At 45.1% G+C, this 22,422-nt stretch overlaps 1 protein-coding gene across 1 annotated transcript in view; it reads right to left on the minus strand.

The window, feature by feature from the left end:
* Window positions 1-9,067: 9,067 nt before the first annotated feature.
* Window positions 9,068-22,422, minus strand: part of LOC110520706 (tumor necrosis factor receptor superfamily member 11B) — a 43,067-nt gene continuing 29,712 nt past the window's right edge. Inside the window, exons 4-6 of the mRNA XM_036935421.2 lie at window positions 18,614-18,838; window positions 10,700-10,911; window positions 9,068-10,409 (exon numbers count right to left, since the gene is read on the minus strand). Coding sequence (XP_036791316.2) covers window positions 10,230-10,409; window positions 10,700-10,911; window positions 18,614-18,838 — 617 coding nt within the window. The 3' untranslated portion in view covers window positions 9,068-10,229. The remainder of the gene's footprint in view (window positions 10,410-10,699; window positions 10,912-18,613; window positions 18,839-22,422) is intronic.

Raw genomic sequence — 22,422 nt, forward strand, 5'->3', positions numbered from 1 at the left:
TGTATATAGCCTCCACATTGACTCTGTACCGGTACCCCCTGTATATAGCCTCCACATTGACTCTGTACCGTGTATATAATGTATATAGCCTCCACATTGACTCTGTACCGTAATACTGTATATAATGTATATAGCCTCCACATTGACTCTGTACCGTAATACTGTATATAATGTATATAGCCTCCACATTGACTCTGTACCGTAATACTGTATATAATGTATATAGCCTCCACATTGACTCTGTACCGTAATACTGTATATAATGTATATAGCCTCCACATTGACTCTGTACCGTAATACTGTATATAATGTATATAGCCTCTACATTGACTCTGTACCGGTACCCCCTGTATATAGCCTCCACATTGACTCTGTACCGTGTATATAATGTATATAGCCTCTACATTGACTCTGTACAGGTACCCCCTGTATATAGCCTCCACATTGACTCTGTACCGTAATACTGTATATAATGTATATAGCCTCTACATTGACTCTGTACCGGTACCCCCTGTATATAGCCTCCACATTGACTCTGTACCGTGTATATAATGTATATAGCCTCTACATTGACTCTGTACAGGTACCCCCTGTATATAGCCTCCACATTGACTCTGTACCGTAATACTGTATATAATGTATATAGCCTCTACATTGACTCTGTACCGTAATACTGTATATAATGTATATAGCCTCCACATTGACTCTGTACCGTAATACTGTATATAATGTATATAGCCTCCACATTGACTCTGTACCGTAATACTGTATATAATGTATATAGCCTCCACATTGACTCTGTACCGTAATACTGTATATAATGTATATAGCCTCTACATTGACTCTGTACCGGTACCCCCTGTATATAGCCTCCACATTGACTCTGTACCGTGTATATAATGTATATAGCCTCCACATTGACTCTGTACCGTAATACTGTATATAATGTATATAGCCTCCACATTGACTCTGTACCGTAATACTGTATATAATGTATATAGCCTCCACATTGACTCTGTACCGTAATACTGTATATAATGTATATAGCCTCCACATTGACTCTGTACCGTGTATATAATGTATATAGCCTCCACATTGACTCTGTACCGTGTATATAATGTATATAGCCTCTACATTGACTCTGTACCGTAATACTGTATATAATGTATATAGCCTCCACATTGACTCTGTACCGTAATACTGTATATAATGTATATAGCCTCCACATTGACTCTGTACCGTAATACTGTATATAATGTATATAGCCTCTACATTGACTCTGTACCGTAACACTGTATATAATGTATATAGCCTCCACATTGACTCTGTACCGTAATACTGTATATAATGTATATAGCCTCCACATTGACTCTGTACAGGTACCCCCTGTATATAGCCTCCACATTGACTCTGTACCGGTACCCCCTGTATATAACCTCCACATTGACTCTGTACCGGTACCCCCTGTATATATAGCCTCCACATTGACTCTGTACCGGTACCCCCTGTATATAGCCTCTACATTGACTCTGTACCGTAATACTGTATATAATGTATATAGCCTCCACATTGACTCTGTACCGGTACCCCCTGTATATAATGTATATAGCCTCCACATTGACTCTGTACTGGTACCCCCTGTATATATAGCCTCCACATTGACTCTGTACAGGTACCCCCTGTATATAGCCTCTACATTGACTCTGTACCGTAATACTGTATATAATGTATATAGCCTCCACATTGACTCTGTACCGTAATACTGTATATAATGTATATAGCCTCTACATTGACTCTGTACCGTAATACTGTATATAATGTATATAGCCTCCACATTGACTCTGTACAGGTACCCCCTGTATATAGCCTCCACATTGACTCTGTACAGGTACCCCCTGTATATAGCCTCCACATTGACTCTGTACTGGTACCCCCTGTATATATAGCCTCCACATTGACTCTGTACAGGTACCCCCTGTATATAGCCTCCACATTGACTCTGTACCGTAATACTGTATATAATGTATATAGCCTCCACATTGACTCTGTACCGTAATACTGTATATAATGTATATAGCCTCCACATTGACTCTGTACTGGTACCCCCTGTATATAGCCTCCACATTGACTCTGTACCGTGTATATAATGTATATAGCCTCCACATTGACTCTGTACCGTGTATATAATGTATATAGCCTCCACATTGACTCTGTACCGGTACCCCCTGTATATAGCCTCCACATTGACTCTGTACCGGTACCCCCTGTATATAGACTCCACATTGACTCTGTACCGGTACCCCCTGTATATAGCCTCCACATTGACTCAGTACCGTAACACCCTGTATATAGCCTCCACATTGACTCTGTACCGTAATACCCTGTATATAGCCTCTACATTGACTCTGTACCGTAATACTGTATATAATGTATATAGCCTCCACATTGACTCTGTACAGGTACCCCCTGTATATAGCCTCTACATTGACTCTGTACCGTAATACTGTATATAATGTATATAGCCTCCACATTGACTCTGTACAGGTACCCCCTGTATATAGCCTCCACATTGACTCTGTACAGGTACCCCCTGTATATAGCCTCCACATTGACTCTGTACCGTAATACCCTGTATATAGCCTCCACATTGACTCTGTACAGGTACCCCCTGTATATAGCCTCCACATTGACTCTGTACCAGTACCTCCCTGTATATAGCCTCCACATTGACTCTGTACCGGTACCCCCTGTATATAGCCTCCACATTGACTCTGTACTGGTACCCCCTGTATATAGCCTCCACATTGACTCTGTACCGGTACCCCCTGTATATAGCCTCCACATTGACTCTGTACCGTGTATATAATGTATATAGCCTCCACATTGACTCTGTACCGTAATACTGTATATAATGTATATAGCCTCCACATTGACTCTGTACCGTAATACTGTATATAATGTATATAGCCTCCACATTGACTCTGTACCGTAATACTGTATATAATGTATATAGCCTCCACATTGACTCTGTACCGTAATACTGTATATAATGTATATAGCCTCCACATTGACTCTGTACAGGTACCCCCTGTATATATAGCCTCCACATTGACTCTGTACAGGTACCCCCTGTATATAGCCTCCACATTGACTCTGTACCGTAATACTGTATATAATGTATATAGCCTCCACATTGACTCTGTACCGTAATACTGTATATAATGTATATAGCCTCCACATTGACTCTGTACAGGTACCCCCTGTATATAGCCTCCACATTGACTCTGTACCGGTACCCCCTGTATATAGCCTCCACATTGACTCTGTACCGTGTATATAATGTATATAGCCTCCACATTGACTCTGTACCGTAATACTGTATATAATGTATATAGCCTCTACATTGACTCTGTACCGTAATACTGTATATAATGTATATAGCCTCTACATTGACTCTGTACCGTAATACTGTATATAATGTATATAGCCTCCACATTGACTCTGTACAGGTACCCCCTGTATATAGCCTCCACATTGACTCTGTACCGTAATACTGTATATAATGTATATAGCCTCTACATTGACTCTGTACCGTAATACTGTATATAATGTATATAGCCTCCACATTGACTCTGTACCGTAATACTGTATATAATGTATATAGCCTCCACATTGACTCTGTACCGTAATACTGTATATAATGTATATAGCCTCTACATTGACTCTGTACCGTAATACTGTATATAATGTATATAGCCTCCACATTGACTCTGTACCGTAATACTGTATATAATGTATATAGCCTCCACATTGACTCTGTACCGTAATACTGTATATAATGTATATAGTCTCCACATTGACTCTGTACCGTGTATATAATGTATATAGCCTCCACATTGACTCTGTACCGTAATACTGTATATAATGTATATAGCCTCTACATTGACTCTGTACCGTAATACTGTATATAATGTATATAGCCTCCACATTGACTCTGTACCGGTACCCCCTGTATATAGTCTCCACATTGACTCTGTACCGGTACCCCCTGTATATAGCCTCCACATTGACTCTGTACCGGTACCCCCTGTATATAGCCTCCACATTGACTCTGTACCGGTACCCCCTGTATATAGCCTCTACATTGACTCTGTACCGTAATACTGTATATAATGTATATAGCCTCCACATTGACTCTGTACCGTAATACTGTATATAATGTATATAGCCTCTACATTGACTCTGTACCGTAACACTGTATATAATGTATATAGCCTCTACATTGACTCTGTACCGTAACACTGTATATAATGTATATAGCCTCCACATTGACTCTGTACCGGTACCCCCTGTATATAGCCTCTACATTGACTCTGTACCGTAATACTGTATATAATGTATATAGCCTCCACATTGACTCTGTACCGTAATACCCTGTATATAATGTATATAGCCTCCACATTGACTCTGTACCGTGTATATAATGTATATAGCCTCCACATTGACTCTGTACCGGTACCCCCTGTATATAGCCTCCACATTGACTCTGTACCGTGTATATAATGTATATAGCCTCCACATTGACTCTGTACCGTAATACTGTATATAATGTATATAGCCTCTACATTGACTCTGTACAGGTACCCCCTGTATATAGCCTCCACATTGACTCTGTACAGGTACCCCCTGTATATAGCCTCTACATTGACTCTGTACAGGTACCCCCTGTATATAGCCTCCACATTGACTCTGTACAGGTACCCCCTGTATATAGCCTCTACATTGACTCTGTACTGGTACCCCCTGTATATAGCCCCCACATTGACTCTGTACCGGTACCCCCTGTATATAGCCTCTACATTGACTCTGTACAGGTACCCCCTGTATATAGCCTCCACATTGACTCTGTACTGGTACCCCCTGTATATAGCCTCCACATTGACTCAGTACCGTAACACCCTGTATATAGCCTCCACATTGACTCTGTACCGTAATACTGTATATAATGTATATAGCCTCTACATTGACTCTGTACAGGTACCCCCTGTATATAGCCTCCACATTGACTCTGTACCGGTACCCCCTGTATATAGCCTCCACATTGACTCTGTACCGGTACCCCCTGTATATAGCCTCCACATTGACTCTGTACCGTGTATATAATGTATATAGCCTCCACATTGACTCTGTACCGTAATACTGTATATAATGTATATAGCCTCCACATTGACTCTGTACCGTGTATATAATGTATATAGCCTCCACATTGACTCTGTACCGTAATACTGTATATAATGTATATAGCCTCCACATTGACTCTGTACCGTAATACTGTATATAATGTATATAGCCTCCACATTGACTCTGTACAGGTACCCCCTGTATATAGCCTCCACATTGACTCTGTACCGTAATACTGTATATAATGTATATAGCCTCCACATTGACTCTGTACCGTAATACTGTATATAATGTATATAGCCTCCACATTGACTCTGTACAGGTACCCCCTGTATATAGCCTCTACATTGACTCTGTACCGTAATACTGTATATAATGTATATAGCCTCCACATTGACTCTGTACCGTAATACTGTATATAATGTATATAGCCTCCACATTGACTCTGTACCGTAATACTGTATATAATGTATATAGCCTCTACATTGACTCTGTACCGTAATACTGTATATAATGTATATAGCCTCCACATTGACTCTGTACCGTAATACTGTATATAATGTATATAGCCTCCACATTGACTCTGTACAGGTACCCCCTGTATATAGCCTCCACATTGACTCTGTACCGGTACCCCCTGTATATAGCCTCCACATTGACTCTGTACCGGTACCCCCTGTATATAGCCTCCACATTGACTCTGTACCGGTACCCCCTGTATATAGCCTCGCTACTGTTATTTTACTTCTGACCTTTAATTAATTTTAGTTAATATAATTTTTGTAAGTCCTTACAGCTGCTGTATTCAGTGCATGTGACTAATACAATTTGATTTGAGATGTGTTAACCTTGGCAGTCATGCATTTGTTCCTTTGGCAATAGAAGAAGAGGTGGTGATTCACATTAATGCTGATATCATTTGTATCCCACTAGGCCATTATTAAATATATTTAATTAACAAGAAATGGGGATACTTTAGATCCATCTGCCTGGCTCTCAGTCATACACACACACACACACACACACATTCTCACTCTTACTTCCCATGACAACCAAACACGTCTATAAAAAGGTCTGTAAAGGTCACCACTACTTCCTAAAGGTAAAATGAGGAAGGTCTGCTGGGTCCTCATGTAGACCACAGCAGAACAGTCTGTAAAGGTCAGCTGACCAGAGTCTAGCCTGATCCCAGATCTAGTTTGTACTGTCTTACCAACTCCTATGGTCGTTGTTGCTGCCAACGACAATAGGACTTGGCAAGACAGCACTAACATGTCTGGGAATCAGGCTAGACTCTGGTCAGCTGACCTTTAAAGATATCACAATAACATGTATGACAACATTATGATCCTCCGTAGGAAGTTACCCTGACTACACACTCCTGACAACCAAACAAGGAGCTCTGGTTCCTTTCTGAGGAGCAAGGTGAGATGGCGTGACAACGGCAGTAGGTACAAAGGAACGTCAAACCAACAGGGATCAGACTAGTTGTAACCAGATCAGACTAGTTGTAACCAGGTCAGACTAGTTTTAACCCGATGAGACTAGTTGTAACCCGATGAGACTAGTTGTAACCAGGTCAGACTAGTTGTAACCAGATCAGACTAGTTGTAACCAGATCAGACTAGTTGTAACCAGATCAGACTAGTTGTAACCAGGTCAGACTAGTTGTAACCAGATCAGACTAGTTGTAACCAGATCAGACTAGTTGTAACCAGATCAGACTAGTTGTAACCAGATCGGACTAGTTGTAACCAGATCGGACTAGTTGTAACCAGATCGGACTAGTTGTAACCAGATCGGACTAGTTGTAACCAGATCGGACTAGTTGTAACCAGGTCAGACTAGTTGTAACAGGGATCAGACTAGTTGTAACCAGATCAGACTAGTTGTAACCAGATCAGACTAGTTGTAACCCGATGATACTAGTTGTAACCAGATCAGACTAGTTGTAACCAGGTCAGACTAGTTGTAACCAGATCAGACTAGTTGTAACCAGATCAGACTAGTTGTAACCAGATCAGACTAGTTGTAACCAGATCAGACTAGTTGTAACCAGATCGGACTAGTTGTAACCAGATCGGACTAGTTGTAACCAGATCGGACTAGTTGTAACCAGGTCAGACTAGTTGTAACAGGGATCAGACTAGTTGTAACCAGATCAGACTAGTTGTAACCAGATCAGACTAGTTGTAACCCGATGAGACTAGTTGTAACCAGATCAGACTAGTTGTAACCAGATCAGACTAGTTGTAACCAGATGAGACTAGTATAGTCGTAACTAGTTTGATCTGGTTACAACTAGTCTCTTCTGGTACAGAGGAGACAATGACCCTAGAAGACATCACAAACAGATCTGGGACCACACTAGTGGAGGTGAGACAGTGAAGAACCTTCCAGGAGACAGAATGACACAGTGAAGAACCTTCCAGGAGACAGAATGACACAGTGAATAACCTTCCAGGAGACAGAATGACACAGTGAATAACCTTCCAGGAGACAGAATGACACAGTGAATAACCTTCCAGGAGACAGAATGACACAGTGAATAACCTTCCAGGAGACAGAATGACACAGTGAATAACCTTCCAGGAGACAGAATGACACAGTGAAGAACCTTCCAGGAGACAGAATGACACAGTGAATAACCTTCCAGGAGACAGAATGACACAGTGAATAACCTTCCAGGAGACAGAATGACACAGTGAATAACCTTCCAGGAGACAGAATGACACAGTGAACCACCTTCCAGGAGACAGAATGACACAGTGAATAACCTTCCAGGAGACAGAATGACACAGTGAAGAACCTTCCAGGAGACAGAATGACACAGTGAAGAACCTTCCAGGAGACAGAATGACACAGTGAATAACCTTCCAGGAGACAGAATGACACAGTGAATAACCTTCCAGGAGACAGAATGACACAGTGAATAACCTTCCAGGAGACAGAATGACACAGTGAATAACCTTCCAGGAGACAGAATGACACAGTGAATAACCTTCCAGGAGACAGAATGACACAGTGAATAACCTTCCAGGAGACAGAATGACACAGTGAATAACCTTCCAGGAGACAGAATGACACAGTGAATAACCTTCCAGGAGACAGAATGACACAGTGAATAACATTCCAGGAGACAGAATGACACAGTGAATAACCTTCCAGGAGACAGAATGACACAGTGAAGAACCTTCCAGGAGACAGAATGACACAGTGAATAACCTTCCAGGAGACAGAATGACACAGTGAATAACCTTCCAGGAGACAGAATGACACAGTGAATAACCTTCCAGGAGACCGAATGACACAGTGAATAACCTTCCAGGAGACAGAATGACACAGTGAATAACCTTCCAGGAGACAGACACAGTGAGTAACCTTCCAGGAGACAGAATGACACAGTGAAGAACCTTCCAGGAGACAGAATGACACAGTGAAGAACCTTCCAGGAGACCGAATGACACAGTGAACCACCTTCCAGGAGACAGAATGACACAGTGAATAACATTCACATACTAATTTTGCAGGAGAGTAAAGATGAGTCAAGTCATTTCATAGAACAGGACAGTGTGGACATGTCAGCTGTACACTGAAACTTCACATAAACACTATATTTCCAAGGAAGGAATACCACGTCCTTATTGAGTAAGTGTAATGAGGAAGCTATTTCCTGTTTCTTAATAAGCAAATTGTTAGGAGATTGAAACGCCCGTAACAAGACTGAGTCAATAGGAGGAGTGGTGTGTATCAGAAACCATTCCGTCAGGCACAGGTTACTGCCAAGGAGAGTAACGACACCAGGGTTCAACATTCACACTAATGTGAGGGGAAATCAAAACAATACATAACACTTGTCATTTAAAAAAAAAAAAACATACAACAATTTTATCAAATGGATTTTAATCAGATAATTCGACATAATGTTTACAAATGTGAAGGACTTGAAAAGGGCTGGTCCAAACCAAAAACATCCCAAATAAAGTATTATTTAAATACTTAAAATATTTTATACAAAAATGATTTCCAAAACAAATCCCTTCAGCTACAAACAAACAACATTCAAACCTGCAGCATTCAGAATCCAGTTGTTTTTAATAGAGAAATAAAAATAAGCTTTTACAAACAAATTCGGTAAGAAAAATGACATTTTAATAAAACAAATTGCACTCCTTTGTACATTCATAAAAGCTGACCATGTTTGAAATTGTTTTGACAGTGTCAATAGAGCTTTGGATGTCAGCAGTCCACACAGAACAGCGGGGGTGGGGGGGAATGGCACCCTATTCCCTATATAGTGCACTACTTTTGACCAGGGCCCATTGGGTAGTAGTGCACTATATAGGGAATAGGGTTCCATTTGGAACGCACACAGGAGGAAACATTTCATTATGAAATAAATCTCCTCCTTTTAAAACAGTGAAAAAGCAAGACGACCCCCCCGTTCCCAATCACCCCCCCCCTTCCCTATCACCCCCCACCCCCCTTCCCTATCACCACCCCCTTCCCTATCACCCCTCTACCTCACCTTAAAAACACCAGACTATATACACATTTTAAATAGTTTTCTCTTTTCGCTAAGGTTGGAATCAATTCCATTTTTAATTCAGTCAATTCAGCAAGTGAATTCAAATTTAAATTCACAAACAGAAATAAAAAATCCTCATGAATTGAATTTCCACTAAATTGACCCCAACCCTGGTTTTCACACAGTTAAGGACTAATCCTAATTTACATTTAAATTGAATTTTTTGACTTAGTCATGCATTGATATCAATGGGAGACCAAGTGAAAATTTGACGTAAGTGGACGTTAGGATCCACCCCCATCAGACCTGGGTGGCAAAATACTTTAAACATGAATGTACAACCTTTATCTGACCCTGATTGAGCTTGTCTGGAGCAATAAACCAATAGAAACACCACAAAACGTCAAACCCCATCCATCTGACACTCCAGGCAGACTCTAACAAATCACACATTTTTTAAGTATTTGAAACCCAGTTCTGCCCCTCCCCCTCCCCCCACCTTAGACCCGCCCCATGTCTCCTATTGGTTGTAGGGTTTGGTGTTGAAGCAGGTCCCGTCCTCGATCATGTTGAGGAACATCTTCTCGTACATCTTGTGTATGGAGGAGGTGGAGATGATCCGGTTGATCTTCTTGATGCTCCTGAGGAGCGGGCGTGGTGCCCCTTGCTGCCGGAGCCGGCTCAGGCTGTGAGTCAGACCCTTTCATTGATGGATTCATAGATTAGCTTTTATTTTGACCATTTAAACAAATAAATACACATACTTTATTGTTTTAACGATCAAGGAGAACACCAAGTGATCAAGACAGTTACTCCGTCTTCTCCGTTGCGGTGCTCTCATCAAAGGAAACCCAACACACTTCTAATGGGATAATCTCATCTTGTTGTTGTTGGTACGTAGAAAAGGAACAAAGAGGAATGTCCACACAGTGATAATTGGTCTAGATTAAGGCAGGCGTGTTAATGTGCACGGTGGTGGCGGACCACTACCTTATTGATGTCCAGGTCCTTGTTCTGGTTCTTCCAAAGGTGAAGGAGCTGCAGGAGGTACTGCTGGGAGCGGCATGAGGAGACCACGGCCCTGATGTCTTCCTCGTGGGCCCGGACCCCTGGAAGACTCTTCATCACCATCATCAGGTCACCCAGGGTCAGGTTCTTCAAACCCGCACACCTGGACACCTTACGCTCACAGTGGTTCACACCTGAGACAACAGGGTAGAGGAGGGAACTCAGGTTAAACTGATACTACTGTAAGACACCTGGACACCTTCTGCTCACAGTGGTTCACACCTGAGATAACAGGGTAGAGGAGGGAACTCAGGTTAAACTGATACTACTGTAAGACACCTGGACACCTTCTGCTCACAGTGGTTCACACCTGAGACAACAGGGTAGAGGAGGGAACTCAGGTTAAACTGATACTACTGTAAGACACCTGGACTCCTTACGCTCACAGTGGTTCACACCTGAGATAACAGGGTAGAGGAGGGAACTCAGGTTAAACTGATACTACTGTAAGACACCTGGACACCTTACGCTCACAGTGGTTCACACCTGAGATAACAGGGTAGAGGAGGAACTCAGGTTAAACTGATACTACTGTAAAACACCTGGACACCTTCTGCTCACAGTGGTTCACACCTGAGATAACAGGGTAGAGGAGGAACTCAGGTTAAACTGATACTACTGTAAGACACCTGGACTCCTTACGCTCACAGTGGTTCACACCTGAGACAAAAGGGTAGAGGAGGGAACTCAGGTTAAACTGATACTACTGTAAGACACCTGGACACCTTCTGCTCACAGTGGTTCACACCTGAGATAACAGGGTAGAGGAAGAACTCAGGTTAAACTGATACTACTGTAAGACACCTGGACACCTTACGCTCACAGTGGTTCACACCTGAGACAACAGGGTAGAGGAGGAACTCAGGTTAAACTGATACTACTGTAAGACACCTGGACACCTTCTGCTCACAGTGGTTCACACCTGAGATAACAGGGTAGAGGAGGGAACTCAGGTTAAACTGATACTACTGTAAGACACCTGGACACCTTCTGCTCACAGTGGTTCACACCTGAGATAACAGGGTAGAGGAGGAACTCAGGTTAAACTGATACTACTGTAAGACACCTGGACTCCTTACGCTCACAGTGGTTCACACCTGAGATAACAGGGTAGAGGAGGGAACTCAGGTTAAACTGATACTACTGTAAGACACCTGGACACCTTACGCTCACAGTGGTTCACACCTGAGATAACAGGGTAGAGGAGGAACTCAGGTTAAACTGATACTACTGTAAGACACCTGGACTCCTTACGCTCACAGTGGTTCACACCTGAGATAACAGGGTAGAGGAGGGAACTCAGGTTAAACTGATACTACTGTAAGACACCTGGACACCTTACGCTCACAGTGGTTCACACCTGAGATAACAGGGTAGAGGAGGAAACTCAGGTTAAACTGATACTACTGTAAGACACCTGGACACCTTCTGCTCACAGTGGTTCACACCTGAGACAACAGGGTAGAGGAGGGAACTCAGGTTAAACTGATACTACTGTAAGACACCTGGACACCTTCTGCTCACAGTGGTTCACACCTGAGATAACAGGGTAGAGGAGGAACTCAGGTTAAACTGATACTACTGTAAGACACCTGGACACCTTACGCTCACAGTGGTTCACACCTGAGACAACAGGGTAGAGGAGGAACTCAGGTTAAACTGACACTACTGTAAGACACCTGGACACCTTACGATCACAGTGGTTCACACCTGAGATAACAGGGTAGAGGAGGAACTCAGGTTAAACTGATACTACTGTAAGACACCTGGACACCTTACGCTCACAGTGGTTCACACCTGAGATAACAGGGTAGAGGAGGGAACTCAGGTTAAACTGATACTACTGTAAGACACCTGGACACCTTCTGCTCACAGTGGTTCACACCTGAGATAACAGGGTAGAGGAGGAACTCAGGTTAAACTGATACTACTGTAAAACACCTGGACACCTTCTGCTCACAGTGGTTCACACCTGAGATAACCGGGTAGAGGAGGAACTCAGGTTAAACTGATACTACTGTAAGACACCTGGACTCCTTACGCTCACAGTGGTTCACACCTGAGATAACAGGGTAGAGGAGGGAACTCAGGTTAAACTGATACTACTGTAAGACACCTGGACACCTTACGCTCACAGTGGTTCACACCTGAGATAACAGGGTAGAGGAGGGAACTCAGGTTAAACTGATACTACTGTAAGACACCTGGACACCTTCTGCTCACAGTGGTTCACACCTGAGACAACAGGGTAGAGGAGGGAACTCAGGTTAAACTGATACTACTGTAAGACACCTGGACACCTTCTGCTCACAGTGGTTCACACCTGAGATAACAGGGTAGAGGAGGAACTCAGGTTAAACTGATACTACTGTAAGACACCTGGACACCTTCTGCTCACAGTGGTTCACACCTGAGATAACAGGGTAGAGGAGGGAACTCAGGTTAAACTGATACTACTGTAAGACACCTGGACACCTTCTGCTCACAGTGGTTCACACCTGAGATAACAGGGTAGAGGAGGAACTCAGGTTAAACTGATACTACTGTAAGACACCTGGACTCCTTACGCTCACAGTGGTTCACACCTGAGATAACAGGGTAGAGGAGGGAACTCAGGTTAAACTGATACTACTGTAAGACACCTGGACACCTTACGCTCACAGTGGTTCACACCTGAGATAACAGGGTAGAGGAGGAACTCAGGTTAAACTGATACTACTGTAAAACACCTGGACACCTTCTGCTCACAGTGGTTCACACCTGAGATAACAGGGTAGAGGAGGAACTCAGGTTAAACTGATACTACTGTAAGACACCTGGACTCCTTACGCTCACAGTGGTTCACACCTGAGATAACAGGGTAGAGGAGGGAACTCAGGTTAAACTGATACTACTGTAAGACACCTGGACACCTTACGCTCACAGTGGTTCACACCTGAGATAACAGGGTAGAGGAGGGAACTCAGGTTAAACTGATACTACTGTAAGACACCTGGACACCTTCTGCTCACAGTGGTTCACACCTGAGACAACAGGGTAGAGGAGGGAACTCAGGTTAAACTGATACTACTGTAAGACACCTGGACACCTTCTGCTCACAGTGGTTCACACCTGAGATAACAGGGTAGAGGAGGAACTCAGGTTAAACTGATACTACTGTAAGACACCTGGACACCTTACGCTCACAGTGGTTCACACCTGAGACAACAGGGTAGAGGAGGAACTCAGGTTAAACTGATACTACTGTAAGACACCTGGACACCTTCTGCTCACAGTGGTTCACACCTGAGATAACAGGGTAGAGGAGGGAACTCAGGTTAAACTGATACTACTGTAAGACACCTGGACACCTTCTGCTCACAGTGGTTCACACCTGAGATAACAGGGTAGAGGAGGAACTCAGGTTAAACTGATACTACTGTAAGACACCTGGACTCCTTACGCTCACAGTGGTTCACACCTGAGATAACAGGGTAGAGGAGGGAACTCAGGTTAAACTGATACTACTGTAAGACACCTGGACACCTTACGCTCACAGTGGTTCACACCTGAGATAACAGGGTAGAGGAGGAACTCAGGTTAAACTGATACTACTGTAAAACACCTGGACACCTTCTGCTCACAGTGGTTCACACCTGAGATAACAGGGTAGAGGAGGAACTCAGGTTAAACTGATACTACTGTAAGACACCTGGACTCCTTACGCTCACAGTGGTTCACACCTGAGATAACAGGGTAGAGGAGGGAACTCAGGTTAAACTGATACTACTGTAAGACACCTGGACACCTTACGCTCACAGTGGTTCACACCTGAGATAACAGGGTAGAGGAGGGAACTCAGGTTAAACTGATACTACTGTAAGACACCTGGACACCTTCTGCTCACAGTGGTTCACACCTGAGACAACAGGGTAGAGGAGGGAACTCAGGTTAAACTGATACTACTGTAAGACACCTGGACACCTTCTGCTCACAGTGGTTCACACCTGAGATAACAGGGTAGAGGAGGGAACTCAGGTTAAACTGATACTACTGTAAGACACCTGGACACCTTCTGCTCACAGTGGTTCACACCTGAGACAACAGGGTAGAGGAGGGAACTCAGGTTAAACTGATACTACTGTAAGACACCTGGACACCTTCTGCTCACAGTGGTTCACACCTGAGACAACAGGGTAGAGGAGGGAACTCAGGTTAAACTGATACTACTGTAAGACACCTGGACACCTTCTGCTCACAGTGGTTCACACCTGAGATAACAGGGTAGAGGAGGAACTCAGGTTAAACTGATACTACTGTAAGACACCTGGACACCTTACGCTCACAGTGGTTCACACCTGAGACAACAGGGTAGAGGAGGAACTCAGGTTAAACTGATACTACTGTAAGACACCTGGACACCTTACGATCACAGTGGTTCACACCTGAGATAACAGGGTAGAGGAGGAACTCAGGTTAAACTGATACTACTGTAAGACACCTGGACACCTTACGCTCACAGTGGTTCACACCTGAGATAACAGGGTAGAGGAGGGAACTCAGGTTAAACTGATACTACTGTAAGACACCTGGACTCCTTACGATCACAGTGGTTCACACCTGAGATAACAGGGTAGAGGAGGAACTCAGGTTAAACTGATACTACTGTAAGACACCTGGACACCTTACACTCACAGTGGTTCACACCTGAGACAACAGGGTAGAGGAGGAACTCAGGTTAAACTGATACTACTGTAAGACACTTGGACTCCTTCTGCTCACAGTGGAGGGAAAGGATAATGGAGAAAGGTTAGTCATGATACTACTGTAAGACACCTGGACACCTTACGCTCACAGTGGAGGGAAAGGATAATGGAGAAAGGTTAGTCATGATACTACTCTTAAGACAGCTGGATTAGGGCTGCCACAATTATCGTATAACCGCGTAACCAACGGTTATGGATGAAGAACATCAGGGAAATTTAAAAACTCATTTGTAGAACAAACAGCTGACTGAAGACGGGATGGCTGGGAACTCGTGTGGTTGAGTCAGTCTCTGCTATAACCCCTAACCTGTACACCAGCTGACTGTCGACGGGATGGCTGGGAACTCGTGTGGTTGAGTCAGTCTCTGCTATAACCCCTAACCTGTACACCAGCTGACTGTCGACGGGATGGCTGGGAACTCGTGTGGTTGAGTCAGTCTCTGCTATAACCCCTAACCTGTACACCAGCTGACTGAAGACGGGATGGCTGGGAACTCGTGTGGTTGAGTCAGTCTCTGCTATAACCCCTAACCTGTACACCAGCTGACTGTCGACGGGATGGCTGGGAACTCGTGTGGTTGAGTCAGTCTCTGCTATAACCCCTAACCTGTACACCAGCTGACTGAAGACGGGATGGCTGGGAACTCGTGTGGTTGAGTCAGTCTCTGCTATAACCCCTAACCTGTACACCAGCTGACTGAAGACGGGATGGCTGGGAACTCGTGTGGTTGAGTCAGTCTCTGCTATAACCCCTAACCTGTACACCAGCTGACTGAAGACGGGATGGCTGGGAACTCGTGTGGTTGAGTCAGTCTCTGCTATAACCCCTAACCTGTACACCAGCTGACTGAAGACGGGATGGCTGGGAACTCGTGTGGTTGAGTCAGTCTCTGCTATAACCCCTAACCTGTACACCAGCTGACTGAAGACGGGATGGCTGGGAACTCGTGTGGTTGAGTCAGTCTCTGCTATAACCCCTAACCTGTACACCAGCTGACTGAAGACGGGATGGCTGGGAACTCGTGTGGTTGAGTCAGTCTCTGCTATAACCCCTAACCTGTACACCAGCTGACTGAAGACGGGATGGCTGGGAACTCGTGTGGTTGAGTCAGTCTCTGCTATAACCTGGACTCTACAGTGTGATGAAACGTTGTTGCTCCAGGCTGAAACAAGCAAGGTGCTGTAGCAGACAAGTTGTTGGTTGCCTAGGCAACGCCCCCCCCCCCCCCCCCCCCCCCATTTGTATTGTCTTTGTTGTTGTTGCTATTCCAACAGTTATTACGGTGACTGCGGTCATTTGGCTGACCAATAACCATCATCTAAAATACCAGCCCTAACCTGGACACCCTTAACCTGGACACCCTTAACCTGGACAGCCCTAACCTGGACAGCCCTAACCTGGACAGCCCTAACCTGGACACCCTTAACCTGGACACCCTTAACCTGGACACCCTTAACCTGGACACCCTTAACCTGGACAGCCCTAACCTGGACACCCTTAACCTGGACAGCCCTAACCTGGACACCCTTAACCTGGACACCCCTAACCTGGACAGCCCTAACCTGGACACCCTTAACCTGGACACCCCTAACCTGGACAGCCCTAACCTGGACACCCCTAACCTGGACACCCCTAACCTGGACACCCCTAACCTGGACACCTTCCACTCACAGTGGTTCACTGGATAATAGATATGATGAGCCCAGGACATAACAGGACCCTCTCACTAGATAATAGATATGATGAGCCCAGGACATAACAGGACATAACAGGACCCTCTCACTAGATAATAGATATGATGAGCCCAGGACATAACAGGACATAACAGGACCCTCTCATTGGATAATAGATATGATGAGCCCAGGACATAACAGGACCCTCTCACTAGATAATAGATATGATGAGCCCAGGACATAACACGACCCTCTCACTAGATAATAGATATGATGAGCCCAGGACATAACAGGACATAACAGGACCCTCTCATTGGATAATAGATATGATGAGCCCAGGACATAACAGGACCCTCTCATTGGATAATAGATATGATGAGCCCAGGACATAACAGGACCCTCTCACTGGATAATAGATATGATGAGCCCAGGACATAACAGGACATAACAGGACCCTCATTGGATAATAGATATGATGAGCCCAGGACATAACAGGACCCTCTCACTAGATAATAGATATGATGAGCCCAGGACATAACACGACCCTCTCACTAGATAATAGATATGATGAGCCCAGGACATAACAGGACATAACAGGACCCTCTCATTGGATAATAGATATGATGAGCCCAGGACATAACAGGACCCTCTCACTAGATAATAGATATGATGAGCCCAGGACATAACAGGACCCTCTCACTAGATAATAGATATGATGAGCCCAGGACATAACAGGACATAACAGGACCCTCTCATTGGATAATAGATATGATGAGCCCAGGACATAACAGGACCCTCTCACTAGATAATAGATATGATGAGCCCAGGACATAACACGACCCTCTCACTAGATAATAGATATGATGAGCCCAGGACATAACAGGACATAACAGGACCCTCTCATTGGATAATAGATATGATGAGCCCAGGACATAACAGGACATAACACGACCCTCTCACTAGATAATAGATATGATGAGCCCAGGACATAACAGGACCCTCTCATTGGATAATAGATATGATGAGCCCAGGACATAACAGGACCCTCTCACTAGATAATAGATATGATGAGCCCAGGACATAACAGGACATAACAGGACCCTCTCATTGGATAATAGATATGATGAGCCCAGGACATAACAGGACCCTGTCATTGGATAATAGATATGATGAGCCCAGGACATAACAGGACCCTCTCATTGGATAATAGATATGATGAGCCCAGGACATAACAGGACATAACAGGACCCTCTCATTGGATAATAGATATGATGAGCCCAGGACATAACAGGACCCTCTCACTGGATAATAGATATGATGAGCCCAGGACATAACAGGACCCTCTCATTGGATAAAAGTCTTTAGAACTCATATGCAGCAGCCAATAGCAGAGCTCTACTAAACGGATCCTACTGACCTTGAATGATGCCGTAGAGTTTAACCTGGTCTTTGTTCTGTTCTCTCCAGAGTCTCAACAGGAGTAGTATCTGCTGCTGGGGGGAGCAGGCCTTCTTAAGCTTCTCCAGACTCTTCCTGTCCACCCTCTTCCCAGGCAGGCTCTCCAGGAGACTCTCCAGGGGGACGGAGGACAGACGGAGAGACGCCAGAGACTGGAAGATGGCCTCCTCACACAGCGACACGTCTGAGACAGAGAGGGAGAGAGAGAGAGAGAGAGGACACTGACGTTACATCATGTTTTCTTTCCGATACATTGAGATGTTGATTGATTCTGTGTGAAGAGACAGATGTGTTAGATTTACTCTATTGGGACCATAATTGTATCCTATTCCAGAAACAGCCTTTCTGTTTCAGGTTCTATCAAATAAACATTCATTTATTCTATTGAACAGATATCAAATCACTAGATGATGAGCACCAGTTCACATGAAGACCTCAACCTCCCCCCTGATACGGCTCACTGTGATACGTCACACAGCAGACCTGCTGTGATGGAACAAAGGTGTTCTGTGTGTGTGCATCGTTCTGGTTCTAGAACTCAATACTGTGTTTGGGTCTCCTGGGAGACTCATCAGGCTCACTCTGTGTGTGTGTGTGTGTGTGTGTGTGTGTGTGTGTGTGTGTGTGTGTGTGTGTGTGTGTGTAATGGAGGGTATCCAGTCATTACCAGACCAGATAATGAAAACATCACTTCCTCTCACTTCTTTGTTCCATCCCAGCGGCGACACACTAATTTCCCTCACAGCCTCTCCTCCTTCCTCCTTATGTACTCCTGGCTTCGTTCCTGAGTCTGTAGTTGACTCCGAAAGTGCATCGCATTTCCTTTATAGTGCACTACTTTTGACCAGGGCCAATAGGGCTCTGTTAGGGGTGTCCAGGGCCAATAGGGCTCTGTTAGGGGTGTACAGGGCCAATAGGGCTCTGTTAGGGGTGTCCAGGGCCAATAGGGCTCTGTTAGGGGTGTCCAGGGCCACTAGGGCTCTGTTAGGGGTGTACAGGGCCAATAGGGCTATGTTAGGGGTGTCCAGGGCCAATAGGGCTCTGTTAGGGGTGTCCAGGGCCACTAGGGCTCTGTTAGGGGTGTACAGGGCCAATAGGGCTCTGTTAGGGGTGTCCAGGGCCAATAGGGCTCTGTTAGGGGTGTCCAGGGCCACTAGGGCTCTGTTAGGGGTGTCCAGGACCCATAGGGCTCTGTTAGGGGTGTCCAGGGCCACTAGGGCTCTGTTAGGGGTGTCCAGGGCCACTAGGGCTCTGTTAGGGGTGTCCAGGGCCACTAGGGCTCTGTTAGGGGTGTCCAGGGCCAATAGGGCTCTGTTAGGGGTGTCCAGGGCCACTAGGGCTCTGTTAGGGGTGTCCAGGGCCACTAGGGCTCTGTTAGGGGTGTCCAGGGCCACTAGGGCTCTGTTAGGGGTGTCCAGGGCCACTAGGGCTCTGTTAGGGGTGTCCAGGGCCACTAGGGCTCTGTTAGGGGTGTCCAGGGCCACTAGGGCTCTGTTAGGGGTGTCCAGGGCCACTAGGGCTCTGTTAGGGGTGTCCAGGGCCACTAGGGCTCTGTTAGGGGTGTCCAGGGCCAATAGGGCTCTGTTAGGGGTGTCCAGGGCCACTAGGGCTCTGTTAGGGGTGTCCAGGGCCACTAGGGCTCTGTTAGGGGTGTCCAGGGCCACTAGGGCTCTGTTAGGGGTGTCCAGGGCCACTAGGGCTCTGTTAGGGGTGTCCAGGGCCACTAGGGCTCTGTTAGGGGTGTCCAGGGCCAATAGGGCTCTGGTCAAAAGTAGTGCACTATATAGGTAATAGGGTGCCATTTTGGGATGCAGGTCTGACCTACAGCAGGGCTGACTTGGTTGGGGGTTACCCTGGTGGTCGGGTGTGGGGCTACACTGACGCCATGATTACTGTATGATTACTTTATGTGATAACCTTTGTATACCTGCAATGTGCAATGATGGATTTACAGCAGGTCTGACTTACAGCAGGTCTGATTTACAGCAGGTCTGACTTACAGCAGGTCTGACTTACAGCAGGTCTGACTTACAGCAGGTCTGATTTACAGCAGGTCTGACTTACAGCAGGTCTGACTTACAGCAGGTCTGACTTACAGCAGGTCTGATTTACAGCAGGTCTGACTTACAGCAGGTCTGACTTACAGCAGGTCTGACTTACAGCAGGTCTGACTTACAGCAGGTCTGATTTACAGCAGGTCTGATTTACAGCAGGTCTGACTTAGAGCAGGTCTGACTTACAGCAGGTCTGACTTACAGCAGGTCTGACTTACAGCAGGTCTGACTTACAGCAGGTCTGACTTACAGCAGGTCTGACTTACAGCAGGTCTGACTTACAGCAGGTCTGATTTACAGCAGGTCTGATTTACAGCAGGTCTGATTTACAGCAGGTCTGACTTAGAGCAGGTCTGACTTAGAGCAGGTCTGACTTAGAGCAGGTCTGACTTACAGCAGGTCTGACTTACAGCAGGTCTGATTTACAGCAGGTCTGATTTACAGCAGGTCTGATTTACAGCAGGTCTGACTTACAGCAGGTCTGACTTACAGCAGGTCTGACTTACAGCAGGTCTGACTTACAGCAGGTCTGATTTACAGCAGGTCTGATTTACAGCAGGTCTGATTTACAGCAGGTCTGACTTACAGCAGGTCTGATTTACAGCAGGTCTGACTTAGAGCAGGTCTGACTTACAGCAGGTCTGACTTACAACAGGTCTGACTTACAGCAGGTCTGACTTACAGCAGGTCTGACTTACAGCAGGTCTGACTTACAGCAGGTCTGATTTACAGCAGGTCTGATTTACAGCAGGTCTGACTTACAGCAGGTCTGATTTACAGCAGGTCTGACTTATTTCCTCTCAATTTGACATTTTTACTTCAAACTATTTTCTAATTCTTTGCAAACGATCTGTGGTGTCACCATAGAAATAGAAGGACTGAATCATTGTAATTGTATGTGTGTCGTATCCTACGAAAACAAATCCTGAATGAATTGTTAAGGAGAGCGTCAGTCCCCAGGGAAAGTAACAGTTCTGGGTGTTCTACTCTGAGAGTTGTTAGTCATCCTATAGGAACTCAGTTTCATGTGAAGAGTTGATTCTCATGGAAGTCAACCTCCCCCTGACACGGCTCATTGTGTTACATCACACAGCAGAGATGGTGTGATGGAAGACAGGTGTTCTGTGTGCATCGTTCAGGTTCTAGAATGAGAACTCAGTACTGTGTTCGGTCTCCTGGGAGACTCATCAGGCTCAGTCTAATGTGTTGTGGTTCTGTGGTGTGTGTGTGTGTGTGTGTGTGTGTGTGTGTGTGTGTGTTCTCAGCAGCATTCTTCATGGTTTCAGCCTGAGCAAGACCCAAACTGGAGGCCTGTGAGCAAAAAAACAAACATGTTTTTCATGGTTGGGCATAAAAGACTGTAAAACACCACAAATCAGCTCCAATTGATTTTAATTTAGGAAATCTGTTCCCAAGTATTCCCACGTATACTAGAAAGACAAGTGATCGTAAACTTCTTATTTTATTTAACCTTTATTTAACTTGGCAAGTCAGAAAATAACAAATTCCTATTTACAATGACGGCCTACACCGGCCAAACCCTAACCGGGACGACGATGGGCCATTTGTGAGCCGCCCTATGGGATGTGAAGTGCCCTATGGGATGTGAGCCGCCCTATGGGATGTGAAGTGCCCTATGGGATGTGAGGCGCCCTATGGGATGTGAGCCGCCCTATGGGTTGTGAGCCGCCCTATGGGTTGTGAGGCGCCCTAT

Source organism: Oncorhynchus mykiss, chromosome 3 (assembly GCF_057628025.1).
Source record: "Oncorhynchus mykiss isolate SJ-2025 chromosome 3, ASM5762802v1, whole genome shotgun sequence".
NCBI classification, from domain to species: domain Eukaryota; kingdom Metazoa; phylum Chordata; class Actinopteri; order Salmoniformes; family Salmonidae; genus Oncorhynchus; species Oncorhynchus mykiss.